This window comes from Mytilus edulis, chromosome 1 (genome assembly GCF_963676685.1).
Source record: "Mytilus edulis chromosome 1, xbMytEdul2.2, whole genome shotgun sequence".
Taxonomy (NCBI): domain Eukaryota; kingdom Metazoa; phylum Mollusca; class Bivalvia; order Mytilida; family Mytilidae; genus Mytilus; species Mytilus edulis.
In genome coordinates, this window is record NC_092344.1 from 99,962,832 (window position 1) to 99,986,667 (window position 23,836).

At 33.7% G+C, this 23,836-nt stretch overlaps 3 protein-coding genes across 4 annotated transcripts; 2 read left to right on the forward strand and 1 right to left on the reverse strand.

Moving 5' to 3' along the window:
- The first annotated feature begins 1,441 nt into the window (after window positions 1–1,441).
- LOC139497734 (uncharacterized) lies at window positions 1,442–15,390 on the forward strand. Its single transcript, XM_071285971.1, has 4 exons — window positions 1,442–1,847; window positions 10,277–10,338; window positions 11,148–11,273; window positions 12,755–15,390. The coding sequence occupies exons 1-4, from the start codon at window positions 1,598–1,600 to the stop codon at window positions 13,862–13,864; spliced, it is 1,548 nt and encodes a 515-aa protein (XP_071142072.1). The 5' UTR covers window positions 1,442–1,597; the 3' UTR covers window positions 13,865–15,390.
- LOC139497725 (uncharacterized) lies at window positions 4,044–8,572 on the forward strand. The gene is made up of 2 exons (XM_071285962.1): window positions 4,044–4,513; window positions 5,888–8,572. The coding sequence occupies exon 2, from the start codon at window positions 5,892–5,894 to the stop codon at window positions 8,544–8,546; it is 2,655 nt and encodes an 884-aa protein (XP_071142063.1). The 5' UTR covers window positions 4,044–4,513; window positions 5,888–5,891; the 3' UTR covers window positions 8,547–8,572.
- Window positions 14,578–22,904, reverse strand: LOC139497743 (uncharacterized). 2 transcript variants are annotated; one of them, XM_071285986.1, is made up of 6 exons: window positions 21,940–22,904; window positions 19,753–19,853; window positions 19,086–19,291; window positions 18,752–18,910; window positions 17,259–17,334; window positions 14,578–15,364 (listed from the first exon to the last, which is right to left on the reverse strand). In XM_071285986.1, the coding sequence occupies exons 1-6, from the start codon at window positions 22,677–22,679 to the stop codon at window positions 15,111–15,113; spliced, it is 1,536 nt and encodes a 511-aa protein (XP_071142087.1). In that variant the 5' UTR covers window positions 22,680–22,904; the 3' UTR covers window positions 14,578–15,110. The 2 variants fall into 2 exon arrangements, with proteins under 2 accessions (XP_071142087.1, XP_071142083.1); XM_071285982.1 differs by having other exon boundaries at window positions 15,111–15,367; window positions 21,940–22,810.
- Window positions 22,905–23,836: the final 932 nt, after the last annotated feature.

Consider the following 23,836-nt stretch of genomic DNA (forward strand, 5'->3'; position numbering starts at 1 on the left):
ACAACTCTCCATCCAAATAACAATTTAAAAAAAGTAAACCATTATAGGTCAATGTACGGCCTTCAACACGGATCCTTGGCTCACACCGAACAACAAGCTATAAAGGGCCCCAAAATTACTAGTGTTAAACAATTCAAACGGGAAAACCAACGGTCTAATCTATATAAAATAAAAAAACGAGAAACGAGAAACACGTATAAATTACATAAAAAAACGACAACATCAGATTCCTGACTTAGGACAGAATAACTGATGCAAACATTTGTAGCGGGATTAAACGTTTTAATGGATCCAAACCTTCTCCCTTTTTCTGAAACAATAGCATTACATCATAACATAGAAAAACACACGATAAAATATCAATTGGCAGGCTTAACTCAATCAAAAAACGTACATTAATACACTATGAACGAATAAATTTGATCTGCGATAACTGAATGTAAATGCACAGTTAATAAATTATTAAAATATTAGGGACAAACATTCAAGGCCAAAAAACAAACAAAAAAGTCCAAACAAAGCAATGTCAAGACACCACTGCGAAATATTTAACCCTTCGAAAATATTCACTTTAGAAAAAAAATGGTTTTAAAAAAATACAGGTAAATCTTGAAGTTTATACAAATGTAGTAAGAAGAAGTGAAACCTGGTTTTATAGCTAGCTATCCCTGCCACTTGTATGACATTTTTTTGTTAAAGTTCCGTTATAATGAGAGAAACATTAGACATTTTTCGAAAAATTCAAAGTTTTGTAAACAGGAAATTTATAAAATAACTGATATTCATGTCAACACCGAAGTGTTATCAAAGGTTATGACCTGATTTAAGGTCATTTACTAAAATATAAGCAGATTATAGATTCATTTCCTTTTGATTTGAGACCCAAATAGTACCAATGCAAATATAAGGTAGAAGTCCTTCGAAAACACGACGATGGACGCAAAGTGATGAAAATAATACATTTGATTATTTTGGTCAGGTGAGCTTAAGATAAATCAACAAAAGTTAAAACTTTCGAGAGATTATGTGCATCATCATCAGGCGACGACGAAAATTAAAATGTAGATAAAGTATATGAATTACAATCTGATGAAAGCCTGATCTCTCACTGTTCCGTTATATATTTTTCAATTTTTATTCTTTGTCTCTTACATGGCGAGACATCCAAAACAACCAAGCAGAGATGAGAAGTGATCCCGTTTTTTAATAACATTTTTATAGAATATTACTTGGCTTGAGATTTCATACTTAACTATTTAAAGTACTTGACTGTATAAACACATTTCAATCAATCAATGTTCGCCTAAGTCACATACAAATAAAAACCTTGTATTGTATAGAAGGACAGATCGTATAAATAAAATCATTTTATTGTCAATATATGTTAAATCGTCTGAAAATTATTTGTTCAAAACATTGTATCTTTTTGCTATAATTTTACGTTTCAAAATTTTATTTACATTTATTCAACCGTCCTGAAAAACGTAATGTTAATGAAAATGAATTTTCCCGGTAACGGATGGTTACTCGTTATCAGTATCATTTGTCGTTTTAATGTAAAATCAATTGTCACAGTTCAATCCAATTTTCGGACAGAATGAGACGTGGATGTAGAAATGTGGTCAATTTACTTATAGGTTTAATTTTTGTAACCATTATAATATTTATCAACTATCAATATTCAATATTGATAACTAAGGAAAATACAAGTGTTCAATTTAGGCAACACAAAACTTGGAGTAAACATGGTACTAATATCGTTAATCCAAAAAAGTTAGTATATAGCAGTGGAGCTAGTCAAATAAATAAGGATTTACATGTGTATGTCGTGGAAGAGCATCACGCTGGTATGTATATCTTTATGTTTTATCCTCTGATCATTGTAGGGTCCATTCTGTCTGGTAGTGTTAATGTGATCATGACCTTACTTTCATAGTTAATTTTTTTTTTAAGTTTTCATGGTTCAGTCTGTTTCTCGTATACTATATTCTATATAATAGTTAACTATATTTTCTGTAAGGAATTATCGTATCGTGCGCATGTCTGTCATTGAACAATGTTAAGCTTTCACATGCTATATATATATAAGCAATAGGTTAACTCTGTTTGAAAATAAATAATAAAACTAAAAATTCTTACATCATAAATCTCAGTTCGGAAGAAGGAACATTTAATTTCCTGTCTTACCACTTAGTATGTTTCCGCTTGCTTTAATGAAATAATACACATATAAATACATGAAAAATTTATATTATCAACAACGTTTTACATACGATTTTAAGAACAGTTTAAATCACAAACTTCCTTAAGCCCCAGTCCCACTAGACCACGATCGCACCACGCTCACGGCGATCTAAAATAAATTTAGATCGTGGTGAGGTCGCAGTATGAGCGGCATGAAAATGTTAATTTTCGTTGCTTTCACGATGCTACTACGTCCTCTCTACGCTTCTACAACGATCCCGCTACGATTAAATCACGTTCTCACCGCGTTTATTCTGCGACCTCACTACGCTTATAAAGATCTTTCTACGCTCTTCACGTTCTCACTACGACCATACCACGAGTTATCCGATTGCAACACGATCTTACTGCGATTATAGCACGTTCTTACCACTATTATATTACGTTCATACCGCGATCTTACTACGTTCTCAGCAATACCGTCAATATCGTGTTTCATATCAATATAGTTCCATTCCTTCTATTTCTGATTAAAACGGAGATTTCTCGGAAACAATACAGTCATGCCACCAAAATCTACTAGAACACGTGGGCGTGGTGGTAGGGGTTGACTGATGTAGAGGCAGAGGGAGAAAAGTATGAACGCCATACTAAACTTCAAATAGTACACAGGAAACTAAAATTAAAAACAGTACAAGACTAACAAAGGCCAGAGGCTCCTGACTTGGGACAGGCGCAACAATCGTTGGGTTAAACATGTTTGTGAGATCTCAACCCTCCCCCAATACCTCTAGCCAATGAAAAAAGTAAACGCATAACAATACACACATTAAAATTCAGTTCAAGAGAAGTCCGAGTCTGATGTCAGAAGATGTGACTAACGAAAATAAACAAAATGACAATAATTCATAAATATACTACACAACATACTACTAGCAGTTAACTGACATGCCAGCTCCATACTTCAATTAAACTGATATTATACACATAAGTAGTATAATACTTGTCATCAAGAGATGTCGGAACGACCAATCAAACCTAAATTACAACCTATTGCTGGTCCATAAAGCTCAAATGCCGATATTTTAGTGAACGATAGCAGAGATGACACAGATGTGTCAATATATATAGGAAGATGTGGTATGAGTGCCAATGAGACAGCTCCCCATCAACGTAAAAATCTATAAAAGTAAACTATTATAGGCCAAGGTACGGCCTTCATGCAATACGGAGCCTTGGCTCACACCGAACAGCACGATATAAAGGGCCCCAAAAAACTAATGTTAAACCATTTAAACGGGAAAAACCAACGGTCTAATCTATATAAAAACGAAAAGCATGGTTGAGCCGTTAGAGCAAATGGATAAATACATTCAGACAAACAAAAGTATTTAAGTAGGGAGTATTTTTATATATTTTATGTGAAAATGACAATAAAAATGATGGTCGTAGTGTGGACGTAGTAAGGTCGCGAGAAGAGCGTGATGAGGACGGCAAGGGCGTGCTAGAATCGTACTATGGTCGTGAACAGCGTGGTAAAATCGTAGTGGAAGCGTAGTTGGGTCGCGGTGAGAACGTGATGGTCGTGGTAAGGTCGTGATAACGTCGCTGTGAGATCGTAGCGCAATCTCTCCGAATAGAATCACGCTTTCGCTACGCTCTCGCTACGATCGTACAGCGACCTTTGCGATCTTACTACGATCTTAGTGCGCTCTCACTACGCTTCTTCTACGACCTAATTTCGCCACGACCGCACCACGATTGTTTTGAACATGTTCAAAGTTGGCCACGCTCTTCACGATCTTGAAGACATCACCACGACCGTGGTACGACCTTACTGCGACCTACACGATCGTACCGACGTCGCGCAAGATACTGGTGACAATTTGAAGGTGATTCGAGAAAAATCGGCGAAAAGGCTAACTGTCCGTTTAGGACGCAACAATTTGCAGAATCGCTAAATAATTTTCGTTACCCAATCTAATGGCAACAAAATATCTGTTTTTCATAATATTTTTTTCACGAATAGGTTTCGATTTGAAGCGCTAAATTTTATGAAATAGGCAATTTTGCCGTGTAATGCGTAACATTGAACATTGAGATCTCCAAACATTTTTGAGAATGAAATATGGATTGAGTAGCCAAAGGTAGTTCTCATTTGGAAGGAATTAAGAACCATATGTAAAGTTTTGAATTACATAATTTTACTTACATATATGACGTCATACATGTAGAAAAATGACGTCATAGCAACTTTTTGATCTTGTAATGGTGACAAATAATCTAGACTCCAACTGCAAACTTTGAAGATCAAATTCATATACTGAAGGTAATTTTAAAAGGATATCGTTTATATTTATAATTTATAAATTACAAACATTTCTGTTTAAATTGGTACCAAACTTTTTGAGTTTACTTGTTTTAAAAAAAAACTATTGAAAAAATTTAAAATCAGAAAAAATGTCCCGTATCATCTGAAATCCAAACAAATATTCCATTTTGACGATTTCGGGATCTACGATGTATCGCGATTAAATCAGAAGAAAAATACTGATACAGATTTCAAAAATTACAACAAATACTGAACATGATAATATAAATACTGGCTGTTTTTATATTTTATCCTTTTCGCAAATAAAGAAAAGAAAAATCAGAAAAAATGTCCAATGAGACAAAAAACGTCGAAAAATAATGAAACGTCATATTTCACACAGAGTCAATACGCAAAAGAAATTATAAGAAGAACTTGTAAAGAATCGATCTCCAAACATGAAACGATATGGGCATGTTTTTGCCTTAGGGAGCTTCCATTTGATTTTTAAGGGGGGGGGGGGGGCTAGAATGAAATTTGAAAAAGAGGGAGGACAGGGGTTTTGAGTGTAAAAAAAAGGCAGACAGGAGTTTCGAGTAAAAAAATAATGAATAAGAATGGAAACGGGGAATATGTCAAAGAGATAACAACCCGACCAAAACGTAGAAAACAGCTCAAGGCCACCAATGGGTCTTCAACATGCGAGAAATCCCGCACCCAGAGGAGGTCTTGAGTAGGCCCCGAAATCCTAATGTATACTAGATCAAGAAAATGGACGCCACTCTTCACTTCGAAACACACAGATGAACTAAAAGTAAAAAAATATAAAAGACTAACAAAAGCTATAGGTACCTGACTTAGGACAGGCGCGAACTGCGGTGGGGTTAAAAGGGCAGGATGAGCAGTTGGCAAACAAACCCAGGATAAACTTGTAAAAAAGGCAGGACCAAATATAGTGAAAATAAAAAGGCAGGACCGAGATAACAACTAAAAAAAATACCGGACAAAATTTTTCATCCTAGCACCCCCCCCCCCCCCCCCCCCCCCATTAAAATCAAATGGTTGCTCCCTTAATGAAATAAAAATATTATTCTATATTAAAATTCGTAAAAAATGATTTGACTTTAGGAAGTGCTGGAACAATCTAAAAGAAGAGTTACCATATTAGATAATTTTCGTAGACAAAACAAGAGGCACCAATCCCTTCAAACAACCGAAATGATCTCTGGTGTTTCAGGAGAATGATTAGTTCCAAAAAAATAAAACACGAGACAAAAAAGACTCATATTTAATTATTGAATGTATTTATAAACCAACGATCAATTAAAATAATCGGACTTAAAAAAATCAGACCAAAATTTTGTGTACATTCAAATATAAATATGCTTTCAGAAATATGAATAACAGAAAAAAAAGTAAACTTTCGGCTAAGGAAATACTTATTAGGAACAGAGAACGAAAAAGGCTTCAGAAAAATGAAACGAGTAGAAAATCTTATGGAAAGTTGTACAAGAATAAAGAGAGCGAGACAAAAACATATAGTCAAACGATTAATGCAAGAAAAAAGAGAGAACAAAGGGAGAAATCTAAGAAAATAAATGAAAGAAAACTGAAAAATAAAATGAATGTCCGTAAACACAGAAGTAAAAAAAATGTAGAACTTTCATCAATGTCACTTGTTGTACCAGAAGGTTCAAATGTTTTCAAAAACAGAATGGAAAAGGCCAGAGCCCTAAGAAAATTTAAAGAAGGTTTACCAAAATCTCCATCTAAACGATGCGCAGTTATATCGACTTATTTGGCCCGCAGATCCCCTCGATCGCCAACAATAGCTAATCTGAAACATTCAGTTTCGCCAGTTGAAATGGCCGTCGTTGCAGATATTCAAGAAATAATAAAATCTACAAAATTAAAGCGATCTAAGAATGCACGTTCGGTAATGAATTCTGTTACTGCATCAATCAGCGGGGAAAATTTAGCAAACTCGAGAGGTAAAATTAAACTGTGTAAAAATTTAGGTTTGCCAGCAAGAAGGGTTGCTGGAGGCCAGCGTATTAGGTCTAGAATTCTTAAAAGTGAATCGTCTGCATGGGCTCTTACGCAACAGAAAACAAGAAAAGATTCCATTTCAGAAGAAACAAAGAAAACAGTTTATAACTTTTGGCTCTCTGATGGCATATCACACCCGACCGGCAACAAATCCGATATCAAAAGAGAACGATTGGGACCAAACTTATATACTTCGCATATGACACACGTGCTGGAAAAAACACAAACTGATGCGTATTTAGATTTTGTCGCCAAATATCCGGAAATTAAAATTGGACAAAGAGCATTTGAGAAACTTCGACCGTTTTTCGTAAGACCTGCATCTGAAAAAGATAGAAATACATGCTGTTGTAGATATCACGTGGAAGCAAACCTTGTTTTCAAAGCATGTATGAAGTTCAGAAAATCGTGTGACAGGGAAACCGATTCGCAAGAAAGTGACTATCCCGTATTTGAGAAAATGTCAGACCTTATACATATTACGCTATGTCCAAAAGTAAATGGATTTTATAGAAAAAATTGTCTTGACCGAAAATGTAGCCTTTGCGGAGTTGGTAATTTCAAACTTTCACCCAACGAATCACAGTCGTCTTCAACTGTTGAATGGCAAAAATATGAATATATAACTGAAAAATCGAAGGGTAAAAATGTAAGGCGCCGACTGACCCTGATAAAAAAGAAAACTAGCGTAAACGAAATGTTTCTCAATTTAAAAAAGCTTCTCGAAACTTTCCCCGCTCACCAGCACCGATCAAACTGGCAAAGCAATCAACTTAAAAGTCTTGTTCAGAACTTGCCAGTCAATCATTGCATATGCATCCACGATTATTCGGAAAATTATCGCTGTGTCGAGAAAGAAGAAATCCAATCCAATTACTTCCAAAGAACTGAATGCAGCATTCATGTAACCGTCATGCACCGACACGCCATTTTAGAATACGATGGTGTAGACAGTACAGAAGAATTTCCGGAAATAATTACGGAACATTTTTTCGTAATTTCCCCGGACCTGCAACATGATAATGATTTTACAAAATATGTCCAAAAGAAAGTTAAGGAATATTTAGATTCAATATCATACACAGTTGATCATATGCATGAATTCACAGACGGTTGTTCTAGCCAATATAAATCGCGGCACTGTTTAGGAAGTTTATCTACTGCCATCCCTGATTTCGGATATAAAACATTCCATAGAAATTTCTTTGAAACAAGCCATGCAAAAGGGCCTCAAGATGCCGCGGGGGGATTTATAAAAAGACAGGCGGACATATCTGTTCTACGTGGCAATACAGTGATTCAGAATGCGAAGGATTTATTTACGTTCTGCGAAAGTAGCCTTAAAAAGCCAAGAAGTGCATTATTTAAAAGAAGGGTATTTCGATATGTGGACTCAATTGATAGACACAATTCCAAAATATTTAAGCCGATCCAGCAAAATAGACAAATACTTCATGTTTTTACTAGTACATGTAATGAAATCATTGTTTCCGATCTCTCTTGTTACACGTGCGATCAATGCATTTTGGGGAATTATCTTAACTGTTTAAATGTAGAAAATACCGGGGTAAAGAAAACTATTAAGCCACGCGAAATAACACAAACTTCTAACGAAGAAGAAGTAGCACAAGACACTGACATTCTTTCAGAAGACATATCAGATTTGGTATCCATAAACTCTGTTGTGGCTGTCAAAACCGACGATGATAACTTTGACTATTATTTAATGAAAATTTCCAAAGGTTCACACGTATTGAATTCAGCAGAGAGTGACAGCTGGGGTGCTACATATCCCCCTGGATTCGAGGTTTTCCGGGGTCATTATTATGACAAAATCAGTGACAATGATCCGTTAAAATATAAACTTTTAAAGACAAAGACTGCTTTGGTACCGACGAAATCTCTGCTATACATACTTGCTGATGTAGATGCCTCTTATCGTATAACTATTTCAGAGGACACCCATCTAGACATTCTTTCTGTATTGGACAATTTGGATTGAAATAAGAATTAAATTATAAAACATCATGCACTGTTGTTTAGCCACTCATAAAATATTTTAGTAGACCTTTCCGATTCAAATGAAATGATTCAACGTGGCTCTGCTTATAATTAAAAAATATAAAATATATATATATATATATATATATATATATATATATATATATATATATAAGCAAATTTACAGATCTAACATTGTTGGGTTGATGTTTAGACGAGTTGTATATATATATATATATATATATATATATATATATATATATATATATATATATATATATATATATATATATATATATATATATAAGTACGTCTGAGTCAGTGACAACCCTACAACAGATGTATCCATCGGATCGCCATCAATGATGGTGATACATGGCTGTGTACATAATGTATATACAACTCGTCTAAACATAATGTTTAGACGAGTTGTATATATATATATATATAGCAAAAGTAAATAAACATATATATATATACATTTTTCGTTAAATAAAATATACATGAATATCTTTACTGAAAAAAAATATTCCCATGAAAAAAAACCTGAATGAATCAATGCTTACACATTAGAAATCACATTAGAAAAACGTTACGTAAAAAACAAGAAAATAAGACGGCTTTTTGCTATATTTCCGACGTTACGTTATTATCACCAGTATTTTGCGCGACGTCACCACGATCATCAAAATTTGCATTTTTTTCACAGATCGTAGTGCGATCGTGGCCTAGTGGGACTGGGGTATTATATAAATAAACAGTCATCATAGATACCAGAACTAAATTTTGTATATACGCCAGACGCGCGTTTCGTCTACAAAAGACTCATCAGTGACGCGAATCAATAAAAGTTAAATAAGCCAAATAAAGTACGAAGTTGAAGAGCATTTAGTAAACGTTTATGCAAAGTCAACCAAATTTTGATTTAAGGTGGTACCTAACACTACAGGGAGATAACTCTGTAAAATCAGCTAAACGTTTTAATTACGTTATGCTGTTAAGGGAATATAAAGCTTCTAAATGATCAAAATTAGTCTTTGTCAAACTGCTATATAGGAAGTACACCACTAATTAATGGCCCCATTGCTTTCTATGTTAAATTCCCAAATGTCGAGTGGTCACAGCTCTTTTATCTTAAGTTCAAATAAAGTGACAATCATTGCATGTCAAAGCAACACCTTCTGGTGTCCTGTACTGAAAAAATCAACATACCTTACATTGCATATAAGAAAGAACTGGTTCCCGCAACTTAGGATGTACCAAAACAGGTACTTCCGATCTGACAAAAAGGCAAAATGTACCCTCCTTTTTAAATTTCATGCCATTTTTTTATTATTCAAATTTATCAGTCAAAAATTGTTTTACAATGATCACCAGTCATGCAGCTTTCATTTGATACCAAAATTAATAAAATACTCTAAATATTTTGAAAGTTATGTCCATGCGTAGGAACTATTTTGTGTTAAATATGTACTACTTTCTGGTATGTGCTTTCTGGCCGGGCCCGAATTAGTGGTGTTACACCTATAACCAGTGTAATTTTTCTGAAAAAAAAACGGTTGGTTCAAATTATTTGAAATTTTTATATTTTTGTCAAAGGGACAAAGTATATACTTTGTCAAAACTTTATGAAATTTAAACGAGCCAAATCAATTTTAGTGAAAGTGTTGGGTACCACCTTAAACCACTTGTCTATTGCACTGGTTATAATTGTATTACTTTTATTTTCAGTATTGAAATACTGGTTTGATGCTGTCGATAAAGGAATGTTGCCTAAAGAGGGTAACATATTGGTAAGTTCCATCAAAGGGATGTTTTATACACAAAATTTGAAATACTATCGCAGAGGTTATATTGTATTTATCTATTATAATGTGCATTGCCAGAATTGCAATGCATATAATATGATATCAAACAAATGTCGAAATATACACTTTTTGTAGTTTTTGTATATCCTGGTACTTTAATACGCTTTTTTCAGAATATGGGAGAAATGACATTTCATGCCATCAAGTCATTTTCTGGCGCAAAACAAAAAGTAATAAATTTGTATGCGCACTTATACATTCTGACATTCATTTTTGCTAGAACTTAATATTCTGTCAAACTTCTTATCTCAAGAGGTATAACTTCGGAATCAGATCTAATTGATACTCCTTTGTGACATTGTTGACTTATCACTGAGTTTGTACTCACATGAGGAACACATCTTGTGTCACATGCAGAGCAATATCTGTTTGCTTTCAGGAGCTCCTGAAATCACCACCAGTTTAAGATGGGTTCGTGTTGCTCAGTGCTTAGTTTTCTATGTTGTGTTTTGTAAATTGTCTTCTGGTCATTTTTCGTTTGTTTTTGTTTTTTTTTCTTGCTATGGCGTTGTCAGTATTTCAACTCTTGAGTTTTAAAATTCCTATAATCTTATCTTTCGTTAATCTAAAATATGTGTGATGGCTGACCGTTTTACAACCGGTTGTCAACTCGTATATATTAGATCCACTTGTAATGTGTCGTTCGGATACACTGTGGCTTATTCCCTCCAAATGGCAATGTACAAACAAAATTAAACAACACAGCCTCTTATTGTCATATTTGTTTTTATTAGGTACATATTGACGGTCATTCGGATCTAGCTATGCCTTTCAATACAGCATTCTTTCCTACCTTCCGTAGACCACGGACACTGCGTGATATAGAGGCTATGATGCAAAGTAACGATGTTTTTATAATGGTAAGTTGTATACATTTGTATATAAATTGTATGCTTTGTTTATATAAAAAAGAAGATTAGGTGTGATTGCCAATGAGGCATCTTTTCACGAGAGACCAAATGACACAGAATTTAACATATGTATGTCACCGTACGATCTTCAACAATGAGCAAAGCCCATACCGCAAAGTCAACTCTAAAAGGACCCGAATGACAAATCTAGATTCAAACGAGAAAACTGACGGCCTTATTTTTGTACAAAACTTTACGAAAAACAAATATGTTACATGCACAGCAACAAAAGACTACCACTAACTACGGGTTCCTAACTTCGGACAGGCACATAAATACAGAATGTTGCGGGGTTAAACATGTAAGCGGGATCCATAGCCTCCCCTGACCTGGGACAGTGGTGTAATAGTACAACATAAGAACGAACCATAAAAATCAGTTAAAAATGCTTAACTCATCATAAATATGTCTAACAAAAACAGAGTGGACGTAGCCGGGAACTTACACATCCCAACACAAACAAAATAGATCTGAGAATATTCGCAGTTACTAACAGCTAGTCATCTGAGAGCGTAGGGAATATTTAAACATGATTTTATTTAGTATTTATCCAAAAGTTACGTAACAAAGATAGTTTTTACCACAATTAATATTATGCTTGAAGAAAAGCTAAAGTATTCTTCCTATGATGCATATTTATTTATTTTCGTTGGCGAGGTCATGCGAGGTCATGCGAAGAAAATTTGACAAAAACTTTTGATTTTGTATCAAAATGCCATCAACAGGAACAAGTAAATTCAAGCAGAAATTAATAGGGTATTGATTTCATGGGAAAATGTTAAACTGCAAAATAATATGTCAAGCTATGTCTCAACAGCTGTAGCTAGAATCCATAGAATTTAATATCTGACCGTGGTGAAACTATTCATACTTTATACAACAAAACAGTTTCACCCGTTGAACTAGCGTAAATTCGATAAGGACATCATACATAAAATAATTTACCAAGATCATTCGTGTAAATTTTAGCAAATTATACACATGCCCAAAGAGCACCAATAAGATTTTAAAAGTATCATAAATATAGTTTGTTACGTCTGACACGCACATTTTAGACGTGACTTTTTTTTAATAATTACTTTTTGTGAACTATTTATAAAAAGTGAGATTTAGATATTTTTGCTAAATTAATATATAGAGATGATCTCGTGTGGACGTTTTCGCAGCATTTTGACGCAATAACGTACGAAACGTAATTGAAGGCAAACATTATCGGGCGGTTCTTGTGTCGGTGTCTTGTAAAGTGTACGTCGCATGAATAAATGTGATTCAACTGGCCAGCACTAATTTCAATAACCAACTGTAAATAGTTTTTTAGCTATTGATTATGTTCAATTTGAATTTGAAGGAAACCTCTGTGCAAGTTTGGATGTGAAAACGTTTTAGATTTGTCTATATCATCTCCATGTTTTTCTTCTTTATATTGAAAGGGTGCCGCTATGTCCGGTCTTTTTAAGAAGATTGTATGGGTTTGGCCTCAATGGGATGAATCTAACCAAGAAGCAGATGAAGCTACTACAGATTTTAAAGTAGGTTTAACAACTCTTGAGTTCGACGATTTGGAAGAATATGGGAGAACGTTTTGCATGTGTTTCACCAACTTTACGACATCAAAGAACACGTGCGTTTACACGCCAGTGAATGGAGATCGAGCAAATATGGTTCAACTTCCCGTTACTTCATGTGATATTCATATAGAATTTGAAGTCATTCTTTTAGAAGAAAGAGTAGCAGCCAATTCACTTGCAGACAACTTAGGAAATGAAAATATTGTGCTTGACATTGACGAAGACTTTTACGGATGCATCCTTCCTGCTCAAACTTTGGTTGACGTTGGAATCACAATGTCCGAAACGGAGAAACTCAACGAAATTTTAGGTAGCATTGTTTGTCCTAAAACTTCAGATCATGATATGAAGGCCGATAAAATGTTATTTAATGTTTTGGAGATTTTAAAATCTGAGGAAGCTTGTAAACAATTTGCAAAGTATTCTTTATGTAAAGGAGTTGCTCGTCGCCAAACGGCAGTGGACTATTTAAAACATCAGATCCAAGCGTTAAAGCTAGATTGTCCCCACAGCGGAAACAAATCATTAATTCTAATTAGAAAGCTCATAAGTAAGATTTCACTTTTTACGAATTCTCAGTTATCAATATTACAAAATATTGGATTTTGTTTGTATACAATGATGCCTTCTAAGACTACATTTTGGGAGTCAACATTCGGAATTTGTCATGGCAGCAACGTTCCTGGTTCTTCTGCAGTGTTTGATCATCCCACCAATTCAACTGAAATCAGTTATCGGACCAAAATTTTGAAAGAAATATTAGAAAGATTAAAACCGTCCGCTTTACCAATTACGACAATTTGTCGATCAGTTAGAGATGGATATACCCCTAGACACCATTTCCGTCAAATAGAAAATGACGTTGTGAATTCTTTAAATATTTTAGAACGAAACAAAATACTTCATTACGACCCATGGTTACTAGGAGGGAGACAGGGTTGGCACGGAAGGCATGAAAAACACGTTGAATAAATGTTAGATTTTCTTGAAAAATTAACGAGAAACAAATTTGCATGTTCGGCGTAAAATGTTATACGGAAGTTATAATGAAGTAAATGAAATTTAACAACAAGAAGTTACACTGGTTTTTTTTCTCGATTGGTAAACTTCAAGCTCAGGAACAATGCTTTTTTCTTGATTAAAAAACTGAGTCAAATGCTATAGTCGTAAACCATTATTCGGACTGAGGCATGATACCTTAAAAAATTATAAGGGTTGTCTGATAAAAAATGTAAATTGATAACTGTTTTTTGTTGTTTTAGTTCCCATCTTTTTTCTTAACCTCATAAAGACTAGATCCAAAGTAAAACTGACGAAAAAGGACATTGGTTAAATAATGATAGTGCAAGAGGGACAAGGGAGTTTGCTAGGCATACTCAAAACATACTTGTCTGGTTAACATTTAGGATGACAAACCATGTAACTTTAGGTAGTGGTCTCGACCAACATGACCAGAACTAATTAACATTAAAATAGGAATGACGTAAAATAGAACAGAAACAAAGCAAACATGACTGTTGCCAAACCCAGAGCACAAGAATTCATTCCTGCTATTGTTCGAATTCATGTTGCCCAATTTTTAGTTTTCTAGTTAGTGTTTTGGGCACATCATGTTGTGTGTCGTTCCGTCTTATGAAAAAAAGTGGTCATGACGTTGTCTTTTATTAGAACAAATAACAACGAAAATGCATTATACCTTTTATACTAAGAAATTACTAAATATACATAATAAATAGTAACAATAATAAACATTAAATATCAAATCTAAGTAAATAATGGTAAAAATAATTAAAGTAAAGAAATATATACATCAATATAAAAAAAATTGTGCCCTTCATAAAAAATTCCTTCTGATGTGAGGTAATAGTGAACACTTAATGCATTATAATATAAATAGTTATAAAACTACAATTTTTTTAATAAATGAATGTATATATTAAAACTAAAACTTAAAGCTGGATGTGTGCTATGACTTTCCCTAATCGCAACTGTGAAGTATGTTATCATTTGTTGAGTAAATAGCTCATTTAACTCTCTTTGAAAACTCACACCGCGCATTTACATGTTGTAAAAGTTTAATTGAATGTTAAAAAATGCGCTTTTATACTTATTTTAAAACAATTCATAACAACAGCAGTTCCGTTTAGAATTTTACCATAAAGCTAATTTCTTAATGACACTTTCAATGACAAGAAATTCAGTGTCTTGCGTGCTTTTTTTAGGGTTCTTCGGTGTCGTTCAAATGTTTACCTAGACTATGAAATGAATCTGTGTCGCTGAATGGTTCGTCCTCGTCGTCCGCAAACTTAATTTGGTCCATTATTCTATGATCAAAGTGCATTCCTTTTCGTTTGTCGCTGCTTCTAGAATGTGGTCGTGCAGGTTGTTCTTCCAGTTTTCCATCGACAGATAGAATTGGATTGGCTGAGAGTTGATCTTGTAATTCTCTCAGAAATAGATCAGCCGGTAACCCTGCTTCAATAAAATTTGAAATAAAATTTATTCAGCCTTGATTTTTATTTTATTTTTCTGGGGGCCTTACGATATTTATCAAACTTAAATATTGTTGAATTGCTATGATTTTGTACGTGAACACTAGATGATATTTTTTTCGTTCTGAGTGTCTATCATATATTCATGATATTGTATAGTAGATTTTGTCTTAATTACTAATATTAAATAACAAACAAAAAATACAGGATTGCTATATATAGGTGACGGTTATCTTTTTCATTCATTTGAAGTGTAACCGCATCAGTACATTTGAAAATAATACTACAACAGCTTGTTCGAATCAATATTGAATAATTGAAAATAACTGTAATATTCAAGAATACCTAGAATGTTTGACATCATATTGATATCATGAAAAATCAGTTGAATCATGACATCTCCTGCAACCTCCTTGATGAATTGTAAAGTATTTCTGATGTATAATCAGCACTTGTCTCCTGAAATCACCACCACTGACTTTATAAATTAGAGACCCTAACTTTGACTTTTCATATCTAACTAGATTATTTTGTTTTTCACCAACCAAAAAAAAAAACCATTTTGTCTTGTAGAATTTCTTAAAACTAGTGAGTTAGAATTAATTTTGGCCTCTAGAGTGGTGGTAATGTCAAATGAGTTTCGTTTATAGAAGATATTTACTATTTTTGGAAATTTGCAAAATTGCTAACGTAGTTTCGGTGAAGAAAATGATTTTCCATGGGGTTTAAATGCGAACTTAATACAATAAAAAAAAAAAGATGTGGTATGATTGCCAATGAGACAACTCTCCAGAACAGACTAAAACGACACAGAAATTAACAACTATAGGTTACCGTACGGCCTTCAACAATGAGCAAGGCCCATACCGCATAGTCAGCTATAAAAGGCCCCGAAATGACAATGTAAAACAATCCAAACGAGAAAACTCACGGCCTTATGTATGTACAAAAAATGAACGAAAAACAAATATGTGACATATAAACAAACGACAACCACTGAATTACAGGCTCCTGACTTGGGACGGGCACATACATACATAATGTGGCTTGGTTAAAACATGTTGGCGGGATCCCAATATCCCCCCTTACCTGGGACAGTGGTATAACAGTACAACAAAAGAACAAACTATAAAAATCAGTTGAAAAAGGCTTAACTCATCAGATGGACAAACATATAAGTGGACGTGGACGAGAACTTGCACATCCCAACACCAAAAAGACAATAGGTAGTACAGATCTGAGAGTACTCGCAGTTAACTGACAACTAGTTCAAACCACCAACAACTAATAAAAAAGATCATGCATCTAAGACTAAATTATCAATCCGTACACAACCAACATCCAATGGATTTAGTGTAAATACGTCATAAACCGTCAGAGGAAAACATGACCTTGTGCAATGTTTGGTACATAATCGCCATTAAATTGGGATCGTTTGCCGACAAACTCAATACATGTTATACACATTTTGTCTTGTCTTTTCAAAGAAAATGTTGTTTTTTTCACTTTTCCTTTAAGATCATGTTTTTTTTATAAAATTTAAAACTAAAAAGAACTGATTGTTTAGATTTTTCATACATTGTTTCTACAAGACTAAGAAAAAAAGTGCTACAGCAGGAAATTTCGCAGTCTTTTTAATAACATTTTCCGTTTTTTAAAAGTATTTCTACTGTACACTGTGATAGGGATAGAAACTGGTTATATATTTGTTACAAAGATTCGCCAAGATATACCCTGCTAAGTGTTAGGGATGCGTTTGTGAACTCTATAGAATATTATTTTTCGGTTATAGAAGTGGATGGTATTGTTTTAACTAGAACTATTATTGCCCCCTTCTTAAGAAAAGTATTTTTTAATATGAAAACACGAATTACCAGATGTATAGTCTCCACGCTTTGCAGCATCAACGGCAGCATAAATATGATCCCCGAGTATTTGTCGGTGAACGTGCTGAAAGATAGAAAACATTATGAATTATAAAATAATATCTAATGATGTGCGTTTTTAAAATGGCTCTTTGATATGTTTACGGTCTGATAATAATGATGTGAGGATATCTGTAAAGACAACAAAGTGAATATATTATTCCTAAAATGACAGGTATGAACTAGAATCGAAACATTGCCTTTTACATACAGCCAACTGGGCATCATTTTAACGAGGCCATTATGAATAAAACCAGCATTGCCTAGTTGGTCAAATTGATAACTGCATAAAATACAGCGCAGACTTGCCGACTACAGGCGCTTGGAGAATACATATCGAAATCAAAGAACTATATTTAAATTCGATTGGATTTAACAATGACAGTATATTCTGGCCGATGACAATTTATCTTTATTTTCAAAATCCAGTAAACAGAATGGTTATTCAAGGTGACTCCATTGTTTCACTTTTCAAATTTTACATCCTTTTCTTTTTAAAAGCGGAACATACATTATACATGCTTGACCGTTCTCTGGCTGGGTCAAAGGGCAAACTGAAATTCGCATGAAAACAGATCAGTTTATTGACAAGCAAGCCAATTATGCTTTAGCTATGTTCTATAGCTCATTGAGTAAAAAATAAGCCAAACTGATTGATAAAGGCGGAATGTTATTTCATAATTCCGCCCCTATAAATGTTTAAAATAAAAAAAAATCTCATACATATAGCTAATGTCCCTTTACAGAATGTTGGGTTTGTACATTTGTATACGTGGTACATATCCTTGTGCGTCAGCTGTCTGATTAGAGTTTTAAATCGCCCTTAAACTGTACGAAAGTGTTTAACGTTAATAAAATAATGAAATCTTCTATTAAAATGCATTACATCTAGTTCAGATGTTTACAAAGAACTACCAGACACTTGATACATTGCAAATTATTTCAAGGCTATACTAATACTCTATAGAAATATGTCACAGGTGTATATACTGGTGTTCCTGGCAGATGTTTCATAAAAAATAGTAAATCATCATTTCTATGTTTAGATATCCCTATTGAACTATTGTAATGGTTTTGGATTCAAATCCGGCCGGTGGCTTCCTTTTCTGATTATTTCACATTTGGTCACCCAGGGACTCTTGCTAGCTAATTGTATATGGTATGGGGTTTTCTCAAACTTGGAAGAAAAGTTAGACAACACACTGACCAGTTGTTGTTCACGTCCTTGTCCTTTGGTCGTTAGCGGGTAATTGATTCATTGGCTGTGTTATTAAATCACTTAAAAAGTTATTTCTTTTTCCGTTTTTTATGTAGGCAGAAGCCACAACCGCGCCTTATCAAACTACACACAGACACATGATGATCATTGTTAAAGGTTATACAGTTGCAGATATGAAACTTCATTGTTTTATATACATTTGCATATTTTATTACGCCAGTACCTTTTCTTTGGCCCATTTCAGCAAATTAACAATCGAAATAAGTTGATCTTCCATTGACAACAACCGACTACATTCTATTTCAACAGCCTCTAACTGGAACTGAGTACTAGACATGTGTTTTCTACATGACGAAAGGTCATTGCGGAGTCGTTCGATTTCCTTTAAAAGATAATGAAAAAAATGAAGCATATAGTTATATTTTACATGGATTTTATATGGCGAACATAAAATTCCAGATTCTTTCAATGACCTTGAAAATGTTGATAATTGTTAATTTCAAAGTGATTAATAAATATCATGGCATACAACGTATAAGTTTCGCAAACCTACATACCTGAGATTGTTCCGAATTAACTAATGATAGAGAATTTACATCTGCCTGTAACCTCATTAGTAACTGTCGATCCGCCATTGGTGTTGGTGACATTGTGCCATTTGGATCATCTCGAACTGGCCCACATTCTTGGTATTCATTTGGCTTGTTTTCGGACTCTTGGTTTTTATTGTACGTGGAGGTATGCAATGATGCTTCCCCGTCACCTATTATTTCAAACAGATTGTTAGGATCATAGTAATATTGATGTATAATTTTAAACATTCGTGCATCATTATTCAGTTGCGGTGACGTATGGCTATATCTTGAAATTCTTTGACATTTAAAAAGAAAGTGAAAGACATGTTAGAAAACAAAACATTGAAACTCAAATAGTGAGAGTATATAAGTGAGCGCCTGTGGTTGTTTCGTTTTGTTCTGTTCTAAAGAAAGTCTTTAAAATTGTCTTTTTTTAACTTCATCCATGAGCACGCCACATTTATGAAATACGAGAAAGCATGGTCGACCTTGAGTCTAATTACTGTTTCCCTGTAGTGTTAACTATGTCTGTATGTGGACAGTCGGATGCAGCGTGTCGTTGTTAGTACAGTGAACATGCAAATGCTTTTTGCCGGTGAACAATGATCGACGTATTAAGTTATTGATATAATACTGAAATAATACTTGCCATCGTAACCGTTGACCGAAGTTGAAATAGATGAGGCATCTGACATCCAAGTGTTTATACCCGATGAAAGACTATCAGCAACAGCTTGGAAGGTTTCCACTCTAAATGTAAATGACAAAGATATATTCATCTTTAGACAATATGAAACCATGCATTGTTTTATAGTAATAAAAACAGATACCGTAGTTATGGGTTTACTCATAGAAATTTACTCTGCAGTAATTTTAAGTTCACATAAAAAAAACAAGGTTTGAAATTGAGGTTTGAAAAATAATATGTACACTATATTTTATTTTTGTTTTTAAAACTTAAAAGTGTCTGAATACTATTTTTTTCAAATCTACTTAGATGAATTATATGAAAGAAAAACAACTTCTACCGAATCAATCTGGAAATATATGTTATATAAAAGTATGGAATCAAATTACAGTAAAAAACATTGACTCGGCAGTATAGAAATATGGATCTTTAAGAGAAATTTCCATTTGGACCCCGTGTCACAACTCTGCATATGGGAACAGTCATAACGTTTTTTTTTATTGTTACAAGGAATGCGTTGGTATTCTATTGCAAGGCAAAATGTCTGCCCTTGTCCAACACATCCTCTTTTCTATTGGCAGTCCAAATGTTCCGCTCTTCAAAACGGTGACTCAATTTCTAAAACCTATTGTGGGATTATTGTAATTTTGTTCTCGTACTAAATATTCGCCACTGGACATCAATCAAACAACAAACAATCACTTTCAGTGCACATGACATGTGTCTCTGTAGTTATTGCCATCCCCTATTTAATACAAAAGGTGCCAGTACGCCAAAGAATCTTGGGAATAGCGTGGACACTAGAGCTTCTTAATGTAACAGGCTAAAGACAAGTATAAAACTATCTAGCAATTATACCAACAGATAGCACGTTTTGGTGAGAATAACATTAATTTTTTATGCTACAGTAACATAATTTGTTGTTGAAAGTCAAGTTTAAATTCATCCCTGAAAAAGTCTACATCATAGAATTTACATTATTTTGCGTGCGCTTGTTGTTATAATTGTTGTACTTTTTATTTTCTAACTTTGGTCTCCAAGCTTTCTGCATGAAAACTTATCTAGAAATGCACTAAACTTAGAAAGTGTGATTCTGAATTCCTTTTGACCAACGAAATATTGGCATTAATTTAGAATAATAAAGACCTATTCAATGGATTAGTTGTGTGCAATTTTTGATTGATATCAAAAATAAAAAGAAAGGATCGTATTCAGTAGTGAAAAAATATAAGGAATTGCAAAATGCATGAAATGAGGTACAGTATAATAGCATAAGAACTTAACCCATGAAATGATACTAACAGTTAGTAAACAAGATAAAAACATGAATCACCACGAAGTATCTTAGCATGCAACACGTGGAGATGGTATCATATTTATGTTTTAGAATGATCAAAAGCACAATCTATCTTCTGGAATTCTTATCTTTCAATCACTTGGGATCATCGCTAATGTAATGATTCAACTTAATAACTTGTTCTGCATGTAAAAATAGATTCCAATCAGAGAGTATACTTCTACGTAATAACATTTCAGATTTATTCATTTTGAGATAAACTGTAAGACGATTTGATTTAAGTTAAATATGAAAAAAACAAATGAAATGTATTAATCAGTCCTGTTTTGAACGATTTTTTGTTTTCATTGATTGATTGTTTGGTACTTAACGATCAGTAGCAAATATTTCTTGCAATAAGAACAGTTAGATAAACAACAAATCAACAATTAAGGCTTTGTTAAGTACGTTTAAAGGCGGGGCTAGGGACCGATAATTTGGACTACCACTGGAAAAAGACAACTTCCATTTAGAGGCAAACACTCTGTCGTGCTATATGTCAACTACCTATCTCTTAATTACCACCATATTTATACACCCAAGATTCCCATCTTATTAGTTGGTCATTTATCCTTCATTTCATTAACATGTTTTTCACTTTCTTGAGTGAGAATGTAAATGCAAGAATGTTTAAAACTGTAAATTAATTTTGTTAATTGAATTCGTAGTGCTAATAGAAGTAAACTTACTAGTACTATATGGTACACACAACATAAAGAAACATCAGTTATAAACGAATCATAAAAATGATATATGATGGCAGAAATACTATTTCATTTCATGCTGAAAAAAAACCTATAAGACTGTCTTACCTGTGTATAGATTCATCGTCAGAGTTGTTTGCAGACGATAATCGACCGATACATTCTAAATCTTTAACTTTTGTCAAACATCTTTTCAAATTTTCACGTATTCGTTCGTAAACTTTAAGCATCTCATCATATTTCTTATCTAAGATGACATTCTTTTCTTCCAAACTGCACATTTCTCTATCATTTTCCAACAAATCATTTTGCAGTTTAGTGTTATAATGTAAGAGACTTCGAACCTCCTTTTCTCGTACATCCCGAGCATATTTCAATTCCTGAGCTAAAATTTCCAATGGTGTCCCTTCATGACTCTGGTTAAAATATGGTAAATCCCATGGACAAGAGACCCGCTTGTTATACTCGGGTTGTCTCTTTTCTGATTCGAAACTTCCTGGTTGGTCTGAAATAGCAATTTCATTTCGTTTTGATTGCCTTTCTCGATAAAATGCCGAAATGACGTCTCGAGGTGGTCGTCGTTGTGATCGGTCAACAGTAGAGCGTCGGTGAATTCCTACATAAGATCTCCTTAATCCGTCTTCATTGTGTTCTTCTTCTGCAGTTTCGAAAGAAATATCTTCAATGATACCTTTAATATCTTCTGCCAGGAGCTGGAGTTCTAACGGATTTCGCTTTAATGGCGTTCGTCTATGTCTAGATGTTCGTTGGGTTCTCTTATTGTTTGGAGATCCAATCCTTAAAGTTTGTGGCCGTGGTGGTTTTTGATCCATTGTTGACTTTTTCATACCATTTTAAATATTGCAAGGTGAATGAAACATTTCAACATAACTCCTTGTAATTAAGAGACGGAAATACACTTTGATGAATAAGTTAGTTCTATACGATGTTATCTAGTTGTATAAATATATAAGTCGCATCCTGTGGTTACAGAAATCATCTTTTTTATCTTTTTTTTAAAGTCGAATCTATCATAAGGCACGTGCCAACAAGGTCGGAATAAAAAGATGTGAAATCTGATACAATCTAAGCGGAACCCCATACCGATCCTAAGATAAGACATCAGATTAATTAGATATGCAACAACTAATTCTTTCCTTGAATATATCGGAAAACATGTTGCTGTTAAACATTTGTTTAAATCATTTAAATTTAAAAAGTTTCTATAAAATGTTCACTACTTGCAGTTTGATAAATAAATTGAGTATGTGTATGCATTTTCCAATATGTTTGGCTTGATTAAGAAGAAATTAAAAAAAAATGTATGATGTTGGTTTTTTTTTATAATTTGAAGCAAGACGTCATCTAATGAAATTGGGTAACCTGAATTTATCTTGCTTTACCATAAAATAAGATAAAAATTTCTAAAATTGAATAAATGGTTTTGCATTAACCATAATATCTTCGTGTAAATAAGATACACCCAGTCGTTCTAATGCCCCCATTTACGTATCTAATAATTACAGTGTTTAAATGTTGTAGCTCGTTCGCTTTGTCTGTTTTAAAACCTTTACTTACTTATTTCATTAAACGAAAAAACAAATTGAATTTGAGAGTCCTGCTTTCTTTCGTTTAAAAACTGTCCATTGTAGATATAGGTATCTTGTATTGGGGAGGGACAAATGATACTTTGTAATAACACACTGATTCGAAACATAAAATTCTCTAAAACTGACATTACTAGTATCAAGATTCTTGATTTCTTGATTGACAATATATCTTTTACGTTTAGAGTACGTACTTTTAAAAAACAAAATTGGCATACCCATGGGGACCGATTGTGTTCCGCTTCTTGTCGACTTTTTCCTTTATTCATATGATGTTAACTTCATACAGGAGCTTCTTATGAAGAATGAAAAGAAGGTAGCATTATCCTTTAGCGTTCTGCAACATAAATGGTATCCTCTGAAAAATTAATTCACGGTTTGATGGCTACGTTGAACGC

Bases quoted from the DNA above. Each gene is read 5' to 3' on its own strand.
- LOC139497725 (XM_071285962.1), top strand. From the start codon at position 5,892: ATGAATAACAGAAAAAAAAGTAAACTTTCGGCTAAGGAAATACTTATT.
- LOC139497734 (XM_071285971.1), top strand. From the start codon at position 1,598: ATGAGACGTGGATGTAGAAATGTGGTCAATTTACTTATAGGTTTAATT. The intron at 1,848-10,276 runs GTATGTATATCT...TTTTATTTTCAG, and splicing joins CGTGGAAGAGCATCACGCTG to TATTGAAATACTGGTTTGAT. The intron at 11,274-12,754 runs GTAAGTTGTATA...TTATATTGAAAG, and splicing joins GTAACGATGTTTTTATAATG to GGTGCCGCTATGTCCGGTCT.
- LOC139497743 (XM_071285982.1), bottom strand. From the start codon at position 22,679: ATGAAAAAGTCAACAATGGATCAAAAACCACCACGGCCACAAACTTTA. The intron at 19,292-19,752 runs GCAAGTATTATT...TTGAAATAATAG, and splicing joins TTCGGTCAACGGTTACGATG to GTGACGGGGAAGCATCATTG. The intron at 18,911-19,085 runs GTATGTAGGTTT...TATCTTTTAAAG, and splicing joins TTAATTCGGAACAATCTCAG to GAAATCGAACGACTCCGCAA.